At 38.3% G+C, this 21,144-nt stretch overlaps 1 protein-coding gene across 2 annotated transcripts; it reads right to left on the bottom strand.

Moving 5' to 3' along the window:
• Positions 1-973: 973 nt before the first annotated feature.
• LOC756936 (asparagine synthetase [glutamine-hydrolyzing]) lies at positions 974-20,937 on the bottom strand. 2 transcript variants are annotated; one of them, XM_030993303.1, is made up of 10 exons: positions 20,545-20,936; positions 16,530-16,676; positions 15,469-15,556; positions 14,167-14,340; positions 13,490-13,591; positions 12,458-12,585; positions 11,695-11,821; positions 4,172-4,379; positions 2,146-2,383; positions 977-1,376 (listed from the first exon to the last, which is right to left on the bottom strand). In XM_030993303.1, the coding sequence occupies exons 1-10, from the start codon at positions 20,815-20,817 to the stop codon at positions 1,104-1,106; spliced, it is 1,758 nt and encodes a 585-aa protein (XP_030849163.1). In that variant the 5' UTR covers positions 20,818-20,936; the 3' UTR covers positions 977-1,103. The 2 variants fall into 2 exon arrangements, with proteins under 2 accessions (XP_030849169.1, XP_030849163.1); XM_030993309.1 differs by lacking the exons at positions 13,490-13,591; positions 14,167-14,340 and having other exon boundaries at positions 974-1,376; positions 20,545-20,937.
• Between the last annotated feature and the right edge of the window lie 207 nt (positions 20,938-21,144).

Here is a 21,144-nt window from a genome sequence, read left to right on the forward strand (position 1 = left end):
GTACATATCATAAGTTTATACGAAACTGCAACATAATTATAACAAGGCTTTTTTATCATTTGATAAACGAACATAAATACAACATAATTCGTTGTTCATAATTTCACAATGTATAGGACTAAAATATATCACAATCGTATAATAGGAAAATATTACCGCACTACACATTTTTTTCATCCCCAAAACTAGAACAAACATTTCTTTCTTTTGCAGAATGAGACTGAATACTTACCCCCCCCCCCAAAAAAAAAAATCATATTTTTTAACATATTGAATGAATCTGAAATTATGAGTTTTTCTTTTATTACAACACAATATAGCCCAAAACCATCTCCCTTCCTTTCCACCTATGTTACTCGTTGGACTCCCCCCCCCCCCCCCTCCTTTCCCCTTCTCCCTCTCCTTCTCTCTCTCCCTCTCCCTCTCCCTTTTATAAAAACACAATCTACCTCAAAACCCTCTCCCTTCCTTTCCTCTTATCTAACTCATTGGACTCTCCTCCTCTCACCCTTCTCCCTCTCCTTCCCCCTCTCCTTCCCCTCTCCTTCTCCCTCTCCCTACTCCCTCCCCCTCCCCTGCCCCTCTTTTCTACTTGACTTGAAATGGGGATAGGGAATGCATTCTGGGACAGGTTTCCTTACAATATCGAAATGACTTATAATAAGTTGTTGACTTCATTCCCTCTGTACCTTGCCCGCTTATGCGTGAATGGTATGATTCTAAGTGGATATCTCGTTAAAGGTATCGTTTAACAATGTTAAATCTGATATCCACGGCCCTACGTGTTATCAGTGTATGTGATATGGTGTAATATTGAAGCCCTAAAAAATTAACGCTTCAAAATTAATCAAGAAGTGCCTCAAAAAAGGAAACATCTTTGAGTGACCGGTTTTTCCATACTCGTTTTCTCTAACAGACTTTAGTGTTAGGAAAACCGTTAGGAAAACGCAAAATTTGCTTTCGATTTCCAATCATAAATATCTTGATAATCAAACAGGCGATCGGCTAGTAAAAGCCATGAGGTTCCTGACTGACCTAAAGGTTTATAATTATATGAGACAAAGTTACCGGATCCCTTTAAAGCTGCCTCGCTGGATGAACTCCTAAACGCTCTTACCATTAGTGCCTTTAAGGATGTCCGCAAGGCAAAACTCATGCCCTTTGGAAGCATCATGTGTACCATGTGCATAGTGCTTTAGAGCCCGACCCACTGGGTCTTTTGCATCCACCCAACGAGGCATCCACATGTATGGTGTCCATTCGGCCCTTCCAGGAAAGAACTCTTCAAAGACCATTCGATAGTAGTAGGACTCCTTGGTAGTCGGAGTAACGAAAGGGAACTTCGTTGGAGCCTCATTCAGCATGCTGTCTGTGATCTGTAAATTTCATGATTTCAAATTTCAAATTTCAAATTTACACATGTTTCCAACAAAACATTACAAATCAATTATAAGCATTTAAAACAAATTTAAGAAATACATGTTGGAAACAGAGGGGTCCACTAAAAAGCAATGCTTGTACAAGTGTAAATACACCTCAAATGAAACTTAGGAATAATGAGTAATTAAATTAACTAATCTGAAACTTCAAAAGGCACTACAAAATAGGGAAAAGAAAAAGGGGGATGCCAACAGAGACAGAAAGGGACAAGACAATACTTTACACGACAAAGAATAGGATAAATGCTCGGCTCAGTTTTATTTAAAATTCTGAGAATGAACTGTGAACGTGACCCTTTAACCTTAGGCAGCAGAACAAAAATGGAATAGATGCTCTTGTGGTCCACCCGAGAAAGTAAAAACAGAAATGTTGTTCCAATTTTGTTTCGAATATTCGACCTAAACGAGTGACCTACGGTGATTCGTTCTAAGTAGTATGGCTTCCTATTTAATGAACTCGTTAAGTAATATTGAGTCTAATTAATAGTGATATCCAAACTTCGCCCTACACAAAGCTGTATCGAAACACTCAAGAAAGGAAAAGATAGATAATTTTCAAGGGCAAAACAAGAGGGCGCTGCACAAAGACCGGACCGCGGGCCATGTCAATCCGGATCGCTGGGGAGGCTCTTTTTTTATCTTTTTTTTTATTTTGGTAAACCATAAAAGGGCTAGGGATTATGACTGAATGAATATGATATCATACCTGTTCTTCGAAGTGCTCCGCGAGGATAACATACCAAGACTTCTCAACGGAAGACACGCCATCAGTAAATCCTTCCTTGGTACGCCACAATATCTCATCCGGAAGTACAACACCATCATCGAAGGACTTTCGGATCAAGAACTTTTCAATACCGTTGATTGGTCGGCGTAACGCTGCCGGAAGCGAGAGGTAGTAGGATGTGAAAAGGTGGTCCAAGAATGGCACTCGGATCTCAAGGCTAGAATGCGAAAAAGAAATACCTGAATTTTACGGAATCCTGTCGATAAAAATGAAACACAATCAAAAAGACCTCCGAAAAATTGCCTTTCAATATCCTACTAATCTACCTGTGGAAATCATGGATTATGTAATAATTCTAAAGTTAAGACTTTTCAATGGCTATCAAATTTGCGTCAGGTTGATTTTCAGATTGGAGGCGATTGCCCGGGTAGTCACTGTTCCAGAAAGGCCACTGTCCTGTAGTTGTTGTTCGGATGGAGGATCTTAGCGGAGTGCATAAGAAATGTCCTGGTTAGTAGTTGGTGGTAGTAGTCCGTTAGTCGCCCTGTCCTTCAAGGGTGTTGTCTGGATGCACTTTGGTTATCCAAGCTTTAAAAATCCTAGATAAGTAATTACCATGCATACAGTTATTCGATCACTTATCATTACAAAATGGATAGAACGTGGATTGACGATTGGTCTGGTTGGAATATTTAGATAATAGGTGGTATTTTTCTGGGTCTTCACTAATGCTGTTGGGTAACTTGTCTTGGAGGAAGCTATCCAAGAAAGAATGTCCGTTACTCCGTCTTTTCATATGCGAATGTTATCATTGTGACTTACATTCAAGACGATTGTGGAGCTTACTACCCTTTGGGGCCTACAAATCACAATCGTAGCTTTAATCGTAGGCTCCTCCATATACTCTCCTTAACTTCGATTAATACTGAGTGCAGGCAAATCGATACGAGGTACTGACCTTCCGTTTTATTCTGTTTCAATAGAATTCATGTTTGTTTGCCCCATTTAATTTGTGAGATCATTGTACAATGTGAAAGTGTAAAATATGAAACAATAAACTGAAACTGACACAAGAGTCCTGTAATGTCGTTGTTGCCCACTTACTGCAAGTTGACCGAATCGCTTTTAGATTTTTCTAAAATCGTAGAAGGGGATATTGTCTTGGTTTTCTTTTTCTTTGTTCTGTTGTTTGTTTGTTTATGTTGGTTGTTCTTGTCTGTCTTAATAGGGACTTTTAGATTTGCACGGCGACATAGTGGACTGCTACGTGTGCCGTCCTTATAAGGTGCTGACAGTGCCTTAACCCTATGGGGCTAAAGCTCCCCCCCCCCCCTATGATCTCGGCCATATTTTTGCCCATAAATCAGACATTATTCATATTTAAGCATTCTTTTTCACTACATATATTTGTTAAACCATTTGGAATAACAATACAACACAAAAAATTGAATAACCAGTGTTATTCCTTATGATATCTATTGTTTTGATAATTTCTTATGTATTTCTTCGTTTTTTTAACTTATGTATTTTATTGTTTTTGTTGTTTTATTTCATTTCCAACTATAATTCAACTATTTTGACCCCAAAATAAACACCTCAACTATGAACAAGACCAAATAACCAATGTTTTATCTCTTTATTTGAAAAATGAGATTTCCATATGTTTTGTACACAAATCACAAAAAATTAATGAGCGATTTTCGGGCTGACATGCAAAGACAAAAGGACACGTGACTTTGTAATGGTAGGTCCGATTTTCGAAAAATTTCTTTCAAAAGATGCGCAAGACTTGAAAGAAAAAAGTCACAAAATTTCAGTGCAAGATTTTCTCGCTTTACAAAATTATCGCGAAAAATGTCGAGGGGGGGGGGGGGCTTCTAAAGCCTCCCCCCCCCCGGGCTAAATAGGGTTAAAAGGACATCACATTGCCTTATAAGGACGTCACACGTAGCAGTCCACTATGTCATCGTGCAAATCTAAAAGTGCCTAATGTGAAGACTCTTACCCATGTGCCGAAGATATACGATCTGCTCGTAGGACGTCATACATGTAAAGATCTCGGAGAAGCCGTCTGCTCTCAGCATCCCCTGCCTCGGTGTTCGGCTGCTTGTGAAAGTAAAGGTAGCCTTGCGCCAGCTCGTCCGACCCTTCGCCTGAGAAGACCACTACGGTATCGGTCTGCTCACGAATGTACTTGAGTAAGAAGTGCATGGCTATCAACAGAATGAGGGAGGATTATTCTTTAATAAAATATTCTTTTCGCGAAAAACAAAACAATCAAAACAAGTCAATACAAAGCGTAGCATCCCCTCGCAGGGTACACATGGCCTATATACGCCCGAACAAGTACCTCCATTGGACTATACTATTATATTACTAGGCAAGGAAGTTAACAACATTTTCACGTATATAACTAGGTGTTTTTGCATATTTCAAACTTGCATAATATTGCATAGGCCTAAATATTACTTAATGAGCTATGACCTTTCACCTTTGACCTACATACTCAGAAATCGAACTTAGGCTGTACATGTCATATCAAATTTCATTAAAATCCGTCAAACAATACTAAAGTTATGGATCGGAAACCAGATTCGCATATTTAATGAGCTATGACCTTTGACCTACATACTCGGAAATTGAACTTAGGCTTTTTTTAATACCATGTACCTTCATATCAAATTTGATTAAAATCCGTCAAACATTACTGAAGTTATCGATTGGAAACCAAATTTGTTACGAACGGACGCACGGAAGGACAGACGGCAGCGTTACTATATCCCCTCCGACTTCGACGACGAGGGGATAACAAACAAGTGATACAAAAACATAAGTCAACGATTTTTCCTTAAAATGAAGAAATATCACCACTGTACTTGACTGTTATCGTTTAGCTATGTATTTGATTAATTTTTTAATAAATCAGTGTATATCAACGATTTTGATGATTTGTTTTTCGTCGTGTTTTGTTACCTTTCGTTTGTCGTTCTTTTATTCTAGTTCAGGTGATTTCTTTCTTTTTTTTTCTTTTTCGTCAGAGTCAGTCTCGTCATAATAAGTTTGGCAAGTCAGAAGTCACATGTAAAGCTATGGTCACAAATCAGAGCAGCGACCGACCGATCAGTAGCCTGCTCGGTCGCTGCTGGAATTATGCATCGCCCAGCGATTAGGTCGGTGCCCGGGCGGGCGGCGACCGCCCAGGCACCGAGCGTATTGTGGGCGGCGAGTGAAAAGTGAGCAGGCGCCGCCCAAATTTTAACTCCGCGCTAAAACTTCAGCGGCGACCGAGCGATGCCCTAAAAACGAGCGGTGCCTGGGCGGCCGCCGCTCGGTGGCCGGCCAGCCGCCGGGCAGAATTGGTTAAAAACTCGCCGCTCGGCCGCCGAGCAGGCTACTTTTGGGTAATGTGACTATAGCATTACATACCGATACTAGAGGGCGCTCGCGATAGGGCGTGGATAGGGCGTGGACGCAAATTTGTTACACTTAGGAAATATCAGGATTTACAATAGAAAATCTCCTTTATATCACATATTATTTGGAATATCTAGTGAACACCTACATCGCAAGAAGGAATCACAAAGGTAAGCAGACATTTTGTGGGCAAATTGTTTATACTAACACTGTTAAAAACTATCGAATCTTTTTGAAACTCCCGCCTTTTTGTAGTGGCGCCACGTCACTGCAACCATGGCGGCCTCCGCTCCGGAGCAATTAGGCAACGAAACAGAAGATAATTTTATGACTGTCAGTCCAGGGAAAAAACAATCAGCAAAAAGACGAAGAAAAGAAAGTAGAGAAGTGGAAACACTTAAAATGCACGATACTTCGAATTCGGATAAAGAAAATGATACTTTCTCAACCCCCAAACCACCTGACTTAAAATGCTTTTTAGTCCCAATAGACAAAACGAAAAATCTAAACAATCTGAATCTCCTAGTGATAGCTAAAGCTATACATGCAGTGGTGGGCAATAATCCAGTGGAATTCGTGAAGCATGTAAGGAATGGAATCATGGTAAAGTGTAAAAACTCCAAGCAAATGAGAAGTGTGAAAGAAATTGAAAACATCGGAAATATCCCCGTGAAGGCGGAAGAGTTGAGAAATTGGGTGAAAGGAGTGATATATGGTATCCCCATCGAAATGACAGAACGAGAAATCCAAAATGAACTGACTAAACAGAAAGTTGTGGGGGTTAAAAGAATGATGAGTAGAAGAAATGACAAAAAAGAAAATGGTTCTCAAGGAAGAGAAGACAAAATAAAAGAACCAATTCCCACTAGGAATATCATTCTATCATTTGACCGCACCAACCTCCCCTCTGAAATAACGTTTTGTTACCAATTATTTAAGGTTAAACAATTCTTTCCACCCACACTCAGATGTTTCAAATGCCAACGTTTCGGCCACGGAATAGCACAATGTGAATCCAAGCCCAGATGTGTTCGCTGTGGGGAGACGCACTCCTTCGACGAATGTCCCCACAAAGAAACGCCAAAATGTGTTAATTGTGGAGGCGAACACTCTGCGGCATATTTGGGATGTCAAGAAGCCCAAAAAGCAAAAGAAGTGCAAAGAATCAAAATAGAAAAAAAAGTAAGCTATGCTCAAGCTGCCAAAGTTTGGAAGAATGATCAAGATCAAGCAATGGATACAAACCAAATCCAACACGCTCCTCTTTCACAAGAAAGACAAGCGGTAGACTTTCCGGTACAGATAAACAAACAAACACCCCAGATAAAAGAATCTGAGAAGGAAATTAAAACTTATCCCAAACAACTAAAACAAAGCGAAGGCAGACAACAAAACAGAAATACGAAAGAAAATACTGCACACCAAGATTATTCTGGAACCACGCAGTATGTTCATGAAGGAGGAGAAGTTTGTAAAAATGAGAAAAACTTCGTTGTCAATGCCAGTAATGAAGAAATAATTTCATTTATTGTATATATTCTTGCAAATTTTAATCAAAAGAAAGATAATCCAATAAGCCTGATTGTAGGAGCAGCTCTCAAATTTTTCAATCTCACTAAAGAAATGTTAAATGAACAAAATGTTATTGACCTGGTATTTTAGTCTGTTCGCCTCCGTGACCCTAAATATACTGCAATGGAATGCGCAGGGCATAAATGGTCACGGAGACGAACTGAGACTTCACATTAATAATAGACAAGAAATAATTCATTTAATTTGCGTGCAAGAAACTTGGCTATTAGAAAACGAAAATTTTGATATAAATAATTATGAAGGAGTTTATAGAAATAGAAAAACAGGCATACGAGGTGGATGTGCTATATACTTCCATAATTCGTTAGGACATAACAAAGTTACAGAACATGAAGACATAGAATGTCAAACGGTGAATATATATTTCAATCAATGTATATACACAGTGGTGAACTTTTATAACCCATGTAAAAAGATAACACCACAGATATTGGATAATATAACAAAAAATGCAAAAGAAGCTAAAAGAAAAATTATATTAGGAGACTTTAACGCACATAATACTTTATGGGGTAGTGACAAGACCGACGGAAATGGAAAAATAATCGAAAAATACATGTTGAAACATGATTTTACGATTTGTAACCTTGGGGAAGGTACAAGAATTGACCATAGAACGACAAAGCGTTCAGCATTAGATTTATGCTTTTCATCTCCTAATATTTCCCATAAGATTTCTTGGAGCGTAGAATCTACCACTTTAGGAAGTGATCATTTTCCTATATTGATAGAAATAGGAAATCAAAATGATCTTCCAAAGATTGATCCGGAAGAAATAAATTGGTCACTTGCTAATATTAATTGGGAAACATTCCAACAAGCATGTGAAGAAGAGATGATAAATATAGACGAACATAATGTAGAAGAAGCTTACATTATATTTGTAGAAACTTTGAATAACATAATGATACGTCTAGGAAAAGTGAAATCAAAAAGAAGACAAAATCCTGTTCCCTGGTGGAACAAGGAATGTTCACAAAGTATAAAAGAAAGAAATCACCTAAGATATCTAGCAGAGAAAAGAAAAACTGGAGAGTATGTAGAAGACTACCTGATAAAGAAAGCAGAAGCACAAAAGATCAAAAGACAAGCAAAACGAGACTATTGGATCACCTATTGTAAGGAAATGACTCGTTTCACATCAATGACAGACATTTGGAATATGATACGTAAAATAGAAAATAGTAAGACTAATAAGAAAAATAAAAACATTAAATCGATAATATACGAAGAGAAAGAAATAATAAATCCTCAAGAGGTTGTAAATGTGATGGCTAATCATTTTGAAAATATTAGTGAGAGTACAATAATAAACAATGAAGCCGAAAATATAGTTAAAGAATATATTATGCAAGAAAATGTAAATGACGATCAAGAACAACGTAGAAATCAGTCTTTGAATCAAAAATTTACTATGCAAGAATTCAATCAAGTCCTGAAAAATCAAAAAGATACAGCACCAGGAAAAGATAAAATTGGATATGAAATCTACAAGAAGTTACCAGTACAGATTAAAAATAAAATGTTAAAAATTATGAATAAGATTTGGGAAAGTGGAAACATCCCCCAACAGTGTAAACACGGAATCTTGATACCGATACTAAAAGCAGGTAAAGATCCACAAAAACCATCATCGTATAGACCAATAACATTAACTCCCATCTTTATAAAGATATTGGAAAAGATGGTTTATAGAAGACTAGATTGGTATTTAGAAAATAAAAGTATTTTTCCGAGCATACAGAGCGGATTCAGAAAAGGAAGAAGCTCTACAGATAATATTATACTACTTGAAAATAGTATTCAGCAAAGCTTAGGGAACCATGAACATACTCTAGTCTGCTTTATAGATGTAACAAAGGCATACGATAAGTTGTGGTACAATGGTTTATTATATAAATTACTCAAATTAGGAGTGAAAGGAAACATGTATACATTTATTCAGAACTTACTACAGAAAAGAACCTTCCAAGTGAGGAATGGACAGACATTATCTAAAATATCTACCCTAGCCAATGGATTACCACAAGGAAGTGCCCTTAGCCCAATTTTATTCAACATTATGATGCATGATATACCATTGGAAAAGGAAGTGAATTTATCATTATTTGCAGATGACTGTGCTATATGGAAATCAGGTAAAAATGAAACGTTTGTTCAAGACAAAGTTCAAACATACCTACATCGGTTAAATGAATGGTTTAAATACTGGGGAATTTCAATATCTCATGAAAAAACAGTTTCGCTTCTATTTACAAATAGTAATAAAAAATGTGAACTGAATCTTGAAGGAGTACCCTTGCCTTTTGTACAGGAGCACAAATTCCTAGGCTTAATGTTTGATAAAAAATTAAGTTGGAGACCACATATTCAGGATATAGTAAAAAGATGTAAAATAAAATTGAATATTTTGAAGAAAATAACTGGTATATCATGGGAAATGACTCCCACTCTATGCTTATTGTATATAAAGCATTAATACGTTCACTATTTGACTATGGATGTGAAGCATACGATTCAGCTTCAAACTTAGTAAAGAATACGTTGAACTCAGTACAATATCAGGCTTTAAAAATTATAACTGGTGGCCCTATTGGAACTTCATTACAATCCCTGCTTAAAGAAACAGGAGAAGAACCACTAGATATAAGGAGAAAAATGCTGACGAATAGATATTATTTTAAAGTGAAATCTACTCCCGAACACCCAGTCCGAAAATGTACAATCAACTGTTGGCAGTATGAAAATCTTAAAAAAAAGAAAGGAAAAAAGCCCTTTGGTTTTAGAATTCTAAACGAGAAAATAGTTCAAGAATCGGATGAAGTTGAAGAAAACAGACCAATACCATTTCCACCATGGCATTACATTCCACCCACCATCTCCACTGAATTACATACTTTAATCAGCAAGAATGACAACCCACACTATCAAAAAGCCAAATCTTTAGAAGTAATAAACACTAGATATAAAACACACCTACATATATACACAGACGGATCTAAAGATCCTAAAAGAGGCAACGCAGCAGCAGGCTTCTACGTACCAGCGATGAAAATTCATGAACAGAAACGATTACACAATGACACATCGTCATACAGGGCAGAACAAGTAGCCATTATTATGGCATTAGATTGGATTGAAAACTTGAATATTTATGTTGGTATAGTTATTCTTTCAGACTCTCTGAGTACAATAAATGCAATAGAATCGCAGATAAAAGAAAATTTCGTAATAGAAATACTGATAAAAATAACACATCTTCATTATAGAGGTATAAACATAACGCTAGAATGGATCCCATCTCACTGTGGACTAGTAGGGAATGAAGTAGTAGATAGTTTTGCTAAGAGAGCATTAAAGAAAAACATAGAAATTAACAATGATCTTAATGTACAAGAACTGAAATCAATACTGAGTAAAAGAGTACGAGAAATTGGGGAAGAAAGATGGAAAACGATAGAATCACCTTTAAAACGATTTGAGAATCATTCATGTATATCAATCAAGGTAAACAGATACAGTGAAGTAATATTACATAGATTGAGAATGGGTGTTCTTCAACTGAACCAACAAAAGGCTAAAGTGGGTTTAAGTGAAACAGAATATTGTGATTATTGTAACATCAGTGAAACAGAAGAACATTTTATATTTTATTGTAATAAGTATATCATTGAACGAGCAATGCTTTTCTCAGATTTAGACACCAAAACAATAGAAGAAACAAAAAGAATACTTTTCAAGTTTTCACAGAAGGCTCAATATGCCATCCTACTATATATCCATAGAACAGGTCGCTTCAAATAAAACAAGAGACCTAATAAGTTTACCTACAAGTAAAGTAAAATAAGCCAAAAGTACTTCTTTCCCCTATCGCTTCTTTAGGAGATTCTCATAAAGAGAATAAAAGGAGGAATAAATAAAGAAATATAATGTATGTAGGTATGTAATATATAGGCCTATATAGGCCATATATAATATTAAATAAAGACGTTAATTTTTCAATTGTTCTATTTTTATGCATTGATACTAACAAAGAGCCCACTTAAATGTTTGCTTACAAATAGTGATAATGTGATAAGATTTGTATATCAATTTACTTGAATGGATTGGAAATTCGGTTTCAGGAGCGCCCCTGTACGATGTGTCTCAATTTATAGTGTTTCTGTGTTTCTGAGTGGTCTAGGCACCGTGCGTTATAAAATTAAAAGATCACTGCGCACGCACGCCGAGTAGCCGAGAAGTCTGTTTCACATCGGGCAAAGCTAGTTTTCCATGCCATCGAAACCGGGCTGACCAGATTAAACTTTAAAAAAAAAAAAAAAAAGCAGAAACACGAAGTTGCAAACCATCCAGAGACTCCTAAAAAATTGCGTTACTTTTTAATTATATCATTACAAATCTTTATCCTCAGTTTTCTTATTTATAACTGATTTTCCTTATAAAATTAAAATAATTATGGCGTATATATTCAACATTGAATGAACGCCAATAAACAATTACCCAACAACAACAACAACATACCGATACTGGGCCTGATGCTCATGATGTCAAAGGTCTCCAGTGTGTATATGACGTCACGAACAGCCGCAATGCCTTCTGGGATAGTGAATGGGATCTCATGGTGCTCACTGCCGATATGAGCGGCAACCTAAAAAAAAAAGAACAGACCGGAAAAGTCCGGTCGTCGAAGATGAGAAGATGGACTAAAATTCTTTGTCTCTGTCGAGAGAATAAGTTTTTCGCCAACAATTTGTAAAGTTTTAATCTTTTAGTTTTTGTCGTCCTACACCCACCATTAAATCGGATCAGCGTTTTTCAATCGCGGTGCCGCGGGATAAATTTATTTATATCAACAAATTATTTTGGAGTAAGTTCCATTTCATGGAACACGAAATATAAGAAACTGTTTGTCAGAATATGTAATTTTATGAGAAAATAGCATATTCTAAATATAAAAGGTATCTTCTCTAGTGTGTTGATTAAAAACAATTTTTAAAAAACATATAAAAGATGTAATTTTTGGCCCACTCGCTTCGGTCGCTCGCCAAAAATAGAAACAAATATAATCGTAGGTGTGTAAATGGCACTTGACGAGTTTCAGAGTGATGTACACGTAATATTATGCGAATTTTGGATTAGGGCGATACGAAACTTTTTATTTCTCAAAAGGGTGCCGTGACTGAAGTACGGGTTGAAAAAAGGCTTAAATGGTCAAAAGTATGACTGCTGGATTTCCTGTTCACTTTTCGTTGTGCTCAACAGAGACTCTCAAGCATTTATTTACCTTTCTCGCAGCTGCTATGTCTGGACTTCCTTCCATCCCAACAGAAAAAGTTTGTAGTGGGTATCCACGTGGTTGTTCACGTAGAGCCTCGGATACTACGGCCGCTACAAGACTGGAATCAAGGCCCCCTGAATGAATTAATGACATCAAGACTTTATATTAATAAATCAATTGTCAATTTGATGATTGCAAAATAAGATCCGTGATACTTCAAGCCATGTTAAGATGAGTGACATCTTAGCTTTCTCTACGGGAACTATTTCATTATCATTGTCTTTCAAATGAAGTGCACTTCGACTTCTAGAGTCATTAGACAAACACAGTCCAGTTGAGGTCCAGTCAAGCCCCCCCCCCCCCCCCCCCCCCCCCGCGTATGCATGTTCCCTCTTTTTTAAAGCACCCCCTATCTCCGGTGTGAAAGTCAATGGCGGGCCAAACTTTGTCGCGCGAAAAAGTACCCCTTTACCGGAGATTTTGGGAACACGCATGCGGCCCCACCAACCCCGGATTTTTTTTTTTGAGGGGGGGGGGGAGCGAGAGTCAAGAACGGTCTTCGGTGGTACATGATTCTGGGAGGACGAGACCAAAAAATGTTTCATCATCTGTTCTTCCCTAAATTCGCACACAGTTCCTCCGGCTTTACTAGAGCCCATTGTATGAGGACTCTGAATCGAAAAGATCAATTAAAGCCCATGTGCACTAGTCTGGCCAGGAGGGATTAGACCTCCCTGCATGGTCACTGACAGGTGGTTATCTCATCAAATCAGCTCTCATTTAACATAAGAAAAAGGGATCATGGGGACCAATAATAACCTATTAGGCATATTGTTTGCTATATAGAGGGCGCAAGTAGCTATAAATAGTGCAGTGGGGCTTTGAGGGCAATTTCACACGACCATTTTATTTATGTTCGGGTTACCTAATGGGTCATAGCGGTGGTCACATAAGGGTGACGGCCAGGGCTATCGAAATCGCCTGAACAAAGACCATAACAAACTACCGAGCATCGCTAGGAAGAGGGAATCGGAATACCTGATAATAAACATCCTATGCGTCGGGTACTCATCAACCTCTTCCGGACAGCATCCACGAAAAGACGTCGGATGTGAGACAAGACGTCATCAGAGAGACCGACTGTTACCATGGCAACAAAGACGTTAATGAATATGACGTTATATTTGAAAAATTAGCCAAGCGATTACAAAATAATAATCTAAATGATTAGAATTTTTTTAATATCCTTGCGAACAAAATAAGCACTTGTAAATCTAAACAGCCTAGAAAGTTTGTGAAGGATATAAAGTCAATATTGTGGAAACAGGACCAGACACCTTTTTACTTAAAGATACTATGTCCCATTCGCAGCCAACATCAAATTCTGTAGAACTTAGCAAGTCACATATGTCCTATCTGTGAAATTAAAACGTTATCAGTGTCCTAGTATTCAAATTATGCAAGGAAACCCGTTTACTTTCTAGACTTCACTGTCAGACACTATTGAGTGAGTGACTGACTTCTTTTTTTCTTTGGTAATAACATACATATTAATGATCGAGCTGTAAAGTCTTTTACTTTATTTTTGTGAATGGAAATATTTTTTCTTTTCTTGGCAGTGAAGATTCGGTTCGGCTACTCCCTCCACTTTAGTTTTTCTATATTCTTCCATGCTGAGGATATTTAAAAATAAAAAGGGGAAGAAATTAACTTACATTCAATTTTCATGTTCACGTCGATTTCATTCGATTTCGGTTTGGTATCAATTGAATGGAATCGGATTGGGTCGGAAGCCGTGGAAACTTTGCCATTGGAAAGTATGTTGAATGTTTGTACATGACCCGGTGGGAACCATTTAATATCACTTCCGGTGCAGAGACTAACCAGACCTAGATACACAACGAAGAGATTCATTCGAGGAAAGATATGTCGTTTAAAAATAAAAGCCCTAGAAAAGACGCTCGTTATTGACATAGACATTATGGCAACTGATGGATATCATGAGCTGATTACAAAAAAGAAAAATAGGAATATGCTAAATAAATCTCATATCTATACAGTAGGCTTGCGGGTGCACCATGTGTGAGAGAGAGGGGGAGAGGATTGAGGAGTCCTGAAAAGGACTCTCGGTAATCTTTCTTTAGGGTGTGTAGTCCTGAAAAGGACTGTTTGTGTAGTCTTGAAAAAGACTGTTGGTTATCTTTCTTAGCTTATAGTTCTAAGGAGAACTATAGCGCTTCGAGAGGATGAGTGGCGAGAGTGGCTCGACGTTTCGAACAGGTTGACTATCCGTCGTCGGAGAGAGGATTCAGGACTCCTCAATCCTCTCCCTCTCTCTCTCTCTCTCTCTCTCTCTCTCTCACACACATGGTGCACCTGCAAGCCTACTGTATATCTACATTACCATGCAAGCCGACACTTACAAGCAGCATCAATGCCTGTTCTAGTTTTAACATGTAGATTTATATTGGTTAAATAAGTATTCAAATGTTTGTAAAGACCGATTTCATGTGATGGGATTTTCCTTTCAATACGTTTGGCTTCTGAACAGAGCAGGATAGAATCATAGGGCGTGGTCGTAAAGAGCAGTTAGTCGCGGCCAAGGTGCCTCTCCATTTTTACCAAATCATGAATCCACTCAACTTAAATTAAAGGGGGTGTAGCATGACGAGACTACGTGTCTTTCCAGTGGCCCGACTTGGGGCCAATCGGGTATCGACGAAGACGACGCGACCGCAGTATTCAAATATACATGCAACATAGTTACGCAAAACCGAAGCGTGAGGAGAACTTCGGACTGTTTCGCGAACGCTAGCGCGCGGTGACCGTTAATCAAGTCCATGCGTTTACGTGCAGTTGTCCAACAGAAGTCGTAGATGGCGTTAACCAGTATTTGTCATGCTACATCCCCTTTAAGAGTATCCATACACTGGTTATAACATGTAGATTCATACTGGTTAAATAATGTTTCAAAACGGTTGCAAAGACTGATTTCGTTTGGAATTCCATTTAAATACCTTTGGCTTCTGAACATAGTAGGAGAGAGTCATCGGGGGTTGAAGTGAAGAGTGGCTTAATTCCATAAGTGTCCCGGCCAAGATGAATCTATGGGACATATTAAGCAACCAAAGTACAATATTCATATCAGTATAACCCATGTAAGCAGTGGATGGGTATGTTCATTAAAGGGGAAGTCCCCCCTTACATTCCCTTTATATTAAGTTCGTTTTTGATAAAAGCAGAAAAACGAGGGAAACAATTTAGTGAAATTTTGAGCAATATCCAAATAAAAGAAGGAAAGTAATGAATTGTTGAAGTTGTCATCAGTAAAACACAAATTGGCAACGCTGTGACGTAATTTGGGATCTCCTCTCCATTTTCCTCTGTATAGAAAATTTCAAAAACTTTCCTTTCTCTTAGTTATTAATGACGGAATAGATTTGTTCTAAATAGGGGTTGTTCAAAAACATATTTGCAATAATTATATTTAGGGAGAATGTAAATTTTAAAGCCTTGTTATCCTAAATAATTATCCTTTTGATAACTTAATGAAATAAGAATCATCTCTAGACACAGTCCTGGGCTTTCCCTGCCTCGATAGGTTAGTAAGCTTGCGTCGAGGTCAAAAAGCAGATATATATATATGATGAGTGACAATAGTCGAAGTCCTAGGCCTTTTTGTAGTCCTTGGTTTGTTAGGTTTGCGACTGGGATCAAAGGGCCGATAACCCCCAACACAAACAAGCTAGGCACAACTACAAATATTACAGATTTAGGACATGTGAAATGTTTTTCTCTTTGGGGGAGGGGGTGGTGTGTTAAGTCCGTTGTCTGTCCTCGAGTGGGTCTAGTCGACGTGATCTACAAGGAACTACAATGAAAATGCACAGTGCCAAATATTTGCAAATTGGACCACTTGTGCATCTATAAAGACCGAAACTTTTTGTTGCCTTGAATAGTTATTCTCATTGACATATAATAAAGAACCTGTACGTTTTTACACATATTCCCTTTTACATGATAAAGACCGCTGTTCTAGTCTCACTTGAGTGGCCATGAAATAATAAGAGTATCATACCTGTTTTTTGCTGGTGTCCAATATACAGAACGCAAAAACCCCGTCGAGCATGGAAGCAGCGAAATGAGCCCCGCCTTTCAAGAAAAGATGAATGATAGCCTCTCCATCCACTTCGGTCTCGCACGAGAAACCATAAGCCGATTGGATCTGCGAATAAGATAATAATGATATACAAATATACACTGTCTTGAGAGGTTCTGGTTAAAACTATGCGCAAGAGGTAGTACTATTTGCTGATACCGAAGCAAATGGTACTTTTGGAGTCACCGAGGCCCATAGTTTTAACCAGTGCCTCGAATAGAAGGCATTGTATATTTGTTTTATATCCTGCATCCAAAAATTATTTGAAAACAAAATTTTAAAAAGACATTTTTGGGAAGAAAACAAATTTAGAACAAAAAAATGTTAATTTTTGATCTAAATAGATTCAAAATATTTTGTTTTCATTTGAAAAGAAAGAAAAAAAATCAAATAATTTTTTTTTTTTTAAATCACATTTTTTTTCAACTCACAAATAGTACTCTCATATAGTACTTTTCAGAGCAAACCTTAAAATAGTTGAAATATTTCTGGTCACATGACGAGCTCTCAACCAATACATTTTTGATGCATGATATACCGGTAATACAAAGTAAAAGTTTCTCTATGCGCTGTTCAAGCATGAATGACGAGAAATATAATCACACAAAAGGAATAAACAAAGAGAAATACAAGACAAGATGTAAGACATCAAATCCAAATTAGTCTTGTTGTTGTGCCCGCGGTAGGCACAGCCCGAATACAGAACCCGCAAGGAAATCTGGACATCAAGGAAGACTAGAACCAACATTTAAATAGTTTTGAATATATTTTAGAGCGCTCGTGGGCTTTATACGGAAAATAAAACCAAACCAAACCACGCACACTGGTCCGCATATGGAAACGTTGTATCATCCGCTCAATCTGACTTGCGTGCATAGAACAAATAAGCATTTTTCCATGAAAAAGTGAAGTTTTCTAAAATGTGCGTTTCTTTCCAGCATTGGGGCGCCCTGAAGTCACTCGGGTAACATTTCATAAAGTATAATATAAAAAGACCATATGCAAATTTTCTGTACTTTCGTCGGAAAAAATACATTTACCCGGCACAATGTCATGTCTTTTTGCGTTGGAGAAGAGCAAATAACGAGTTTCAATCGCACTTTGGCCGCTCTCGCAAGCTCTCACTCGTTTCACTGTGGTCAAGCGACTTTGGGGCAAGCGGTTAATGAAAATACTAATCGTTAGCTTTCTTTTGGTATTAAACTTGTTTTGATTGATTGTACAATTTTGTCGGAATAAAGGAAACAAAAAGGCTCGACCAATAACTTATCAGTGTCTGAATTGACCTTTTGACCTTGAATTCCCTGATGCAAGCGCACTAATGACGTCATCTTCGCTAAATCGGCGTCTTATATTGTAAAATGCGACACTTTCACAATGTTTATACATCTTTGTTTAACTATTAGTAAGATTTAACATATTTTTCTGATATCACTGAAGTTTTGGATTGTATTTAATAAGTAATTTTAAAATAGAGCCATTTTACTGTTTAAATTACTGGATCGTACCATTAAAGTCGCAGGGTAGAAAGATGCATTTTCCAACCGCGCCAAATTTAATTTACGTTTCGAAATTCTGTTGAATGGGTTCGTGTTGTTAAGAATCCACTGCTTTCTGCTCCAACGAACGTCCACATGCGGAGTCTTTTATCAACTAAAGTATTCAAATTTATGGATGCTTCCTAGCTTCCCAGGTGTTTGTGTTGCTGTTGGAGCATGTTATTCACCTGCTATCATTCTTTGGACTCCAATTGCCAGAACGCAAATTTCATTTTGGTTGCATAGTTTCATCGGAGTCGTTTATCAACTATATGTATTCAAATTTATGAATGCTTCCTCCCCAGGTGTTTGTGGTGTATATGCATTTCATTCACCTGTTATTATTCTTTGTACTCCAATTGTTAGAATACAAAATGCATTTTGGTTTTATAGTTTCATGCAATAAGTAAGTTAATAAAAGAGTATGTTCTGCACAATAAAAACAATGTGTGTCCCTATTGTACAATGTAATGTGTCCCCTCATTTTGTAGTAGCTAATTTACCCATTCGCATAATGGAACTACCTGCCCGGTGAAGCCAGGGGCCCGTGACCCCTGAGCACTCAACACCGTGTGGGAGTCAGTTTGTGATCAAATTCTTTTATGAGACAAAATACAAGCAAACGTTTCCATATGCAACCCAGGAGACCGACTTTTTCTATCTTCCCTTATTTAAACCTTTGTTTTGTCGGTCTCATTGGATAGGGGGAGGGGTGCCGACCAGGCACGTAGCCAGAGTTTGATGTTTGGGGGGGGGGGGGGCACATACATGTAATCGATCGAGGTAAAAAAAAGGGGTCTTAAAAATTTCAACCGATCTTCGAAATTTGTGGGGGTCAAGTGCCCCCCCCCCCCCACCCACCGTGGCTACGTGCCTGGTGCCGACAGAGACAAGAACGGGACAGATAGGAGAACAGGGTCACAATACAAAGAGTAGACAAGGCCAAAAAAAAGAAGTAATAGATCGGGGGTACAGAAGAATACAACAGTTTTATCGTCTAGAGATTGATTCTCTCTCTCTCTCTCTCTCTCTCTCTCTCTTCCCCCCCCCCCTCTCTCTCTCTCTCTCTCTCTCTCTCTCTTCAAGCCTGTATGATTCGTTGTAAGGTTTTGTGAGAAGCAACCTATTTTGTTAAATCGCGATTCAAGAGGATTTGTACACCTGACTCGGTCCGAACAAGTAAGAGTTTTTAGAATGTCTTTTTGTGTTATAAACAAAGCAACTCCCCCCTCCTCCCCAATCCAGTTGTGGTTCTAGGGGGTTTTGAGTAATAATATTATTGTTCGTTTGTTTGTCTGAGAAGATATATTATATTGGGGTTGATCTCATAGGAACTGGGCGTGAATCAGACTCCCTTTTACAAGAATAAAACCCTGTAGCCTTGTCTGTAACGTCTTTATAGGTAATAATAAGACAAATTTCTCGAACTCGAAAATATTCCATTCTCCAAGTCCAAGCCTGCTTCCCACATAGAGCAAATACAACCACAAGTAGCTAACGTATCCCACTCAGAGCGAGATGTATTTTTAATCTCGCGTTTCAAGATTCAACATTCAAGATAATTTATTGTCATGCAAAAAATACATAAAATTTGTCTTCAGACATTAAGTTGCATATACATGTACATGTACATAAATATATTAACACAAACAAAACGATTTCACTTTAACATAACATTTAACAATCATCACAATTTTAATTAGGTTGCGTTAAAAGAATACGATTCGTCGCTGTTTTCACGAAGTGACGGTAGTGAAAAAAAATTGCATTCACTTTGCGTTACGATTTTCCTCACTACCGTCACTTCGTGAAAACAAACCTATCCCAGCTGGATGTTCTATATAGCGTGGAAGTGCCTGGATGTACGAGCTCAAAAGATAACAAGCTTTTTAATTGCACTGCCTTCCTCACAAGCTTTTTAATTGCACTGCCTTCCTCAGATACGAGGAAGGCAGTGCAATTAAAAAGCTTGTTATCTTTTGAGCTCGTACATCCAGGCACTTCCACGCTATATAGAACATCCAGCTGGGATAGGTTTATGTTGTGAGTGACAATGGCGCTCTTTAAAGCTGACACAAAACTATCGAAAGTTAGAGCCTTCACTTCTATCCGAATGTGATCGTTTTCACAGCGAGTCGTCAATAAAACATGGAATGCGCTTCCAGCTTATGTAATTGATAGCCCATCTGTAAACTCATTCAAATCCAACCTGGAAAAAGCATGGAGGGCTAAATATGATATATACACACTGTTTCCTTGCTATTTCATTGTCCGAAGCTCCGACATAGGCGCAATCCCCAGAACATACAGACATTAATCCTGCTGCAGAGGGGCATATAATTAATTATACTTGAAGCCCAACATCAAGGTAAATCAAGGTAAAACATGAAAATTACCTTTTTGTAGTTATAGATCTCGCCGTTATACATTAGCCACAAATGAGGATATTTCTTCAACCTCATAGGTTGCATCCAGTAGGATCCCCCGACGATGTTCAGGCGATGGAAGCCCATGAAACAGGGACAGTTAGGGACGTCGGGCACGTGCTCGAAGCGGAATCCGTCCGGGCCGCGATGGCTAACCTTAGAGGCAGATGATATAAGCCGTGCGACTTGCTCGCTGGTTTTGGGCGACCAGGAACCACCGAAAAGCGCCCATATTCCGCACATCTCGATCACGAGGATTGTTTAATTGTGACCCCTCGCTCAAATGCGTTCAGCTAATCAATGGATGGTAGGTGAAGTGTTCGACTCCGGAACAGCAAGTATTACTGGTTTGAGTGCGTCGGAGCGAGAGCGTGAATAATTATGTAAGTGGGTGCGGGGTGTGCGTGAGGGAGTGGCGTCTTATTTAGAGAATAGCTGTAAAGCAGAGTGAGGTTGTTGTTGTTGGTTTAGTTTTAATGGCGCCTCTCATTCAAAGTTGAACATATTTTCCCTTGTGAGGGTGCATCGCGGTAGTTCTAGGACAATTACCCCCTGGACAATCACCCCCGG

The sequence above is a fragment of the Strongylocentrotus purpuratus genome, unplaced genomic scaffold (assembly GCF_000002235.5).
Source record: "Strongylocentrotus purpuratus isolate Spur 01 unplaced genomic scaffold, Spur_5.0 spur5_contig_848, whole genome shotgun sequence".
NCBI classification, from domain to species: domain Eukaryota; kingdom Metazoa; phylum Echinodermata; class Echinoidea; order Camarodonta; family Strongylocentrotidae; genus Strongylocentrotus; species Strongylocentrotus purpuratus.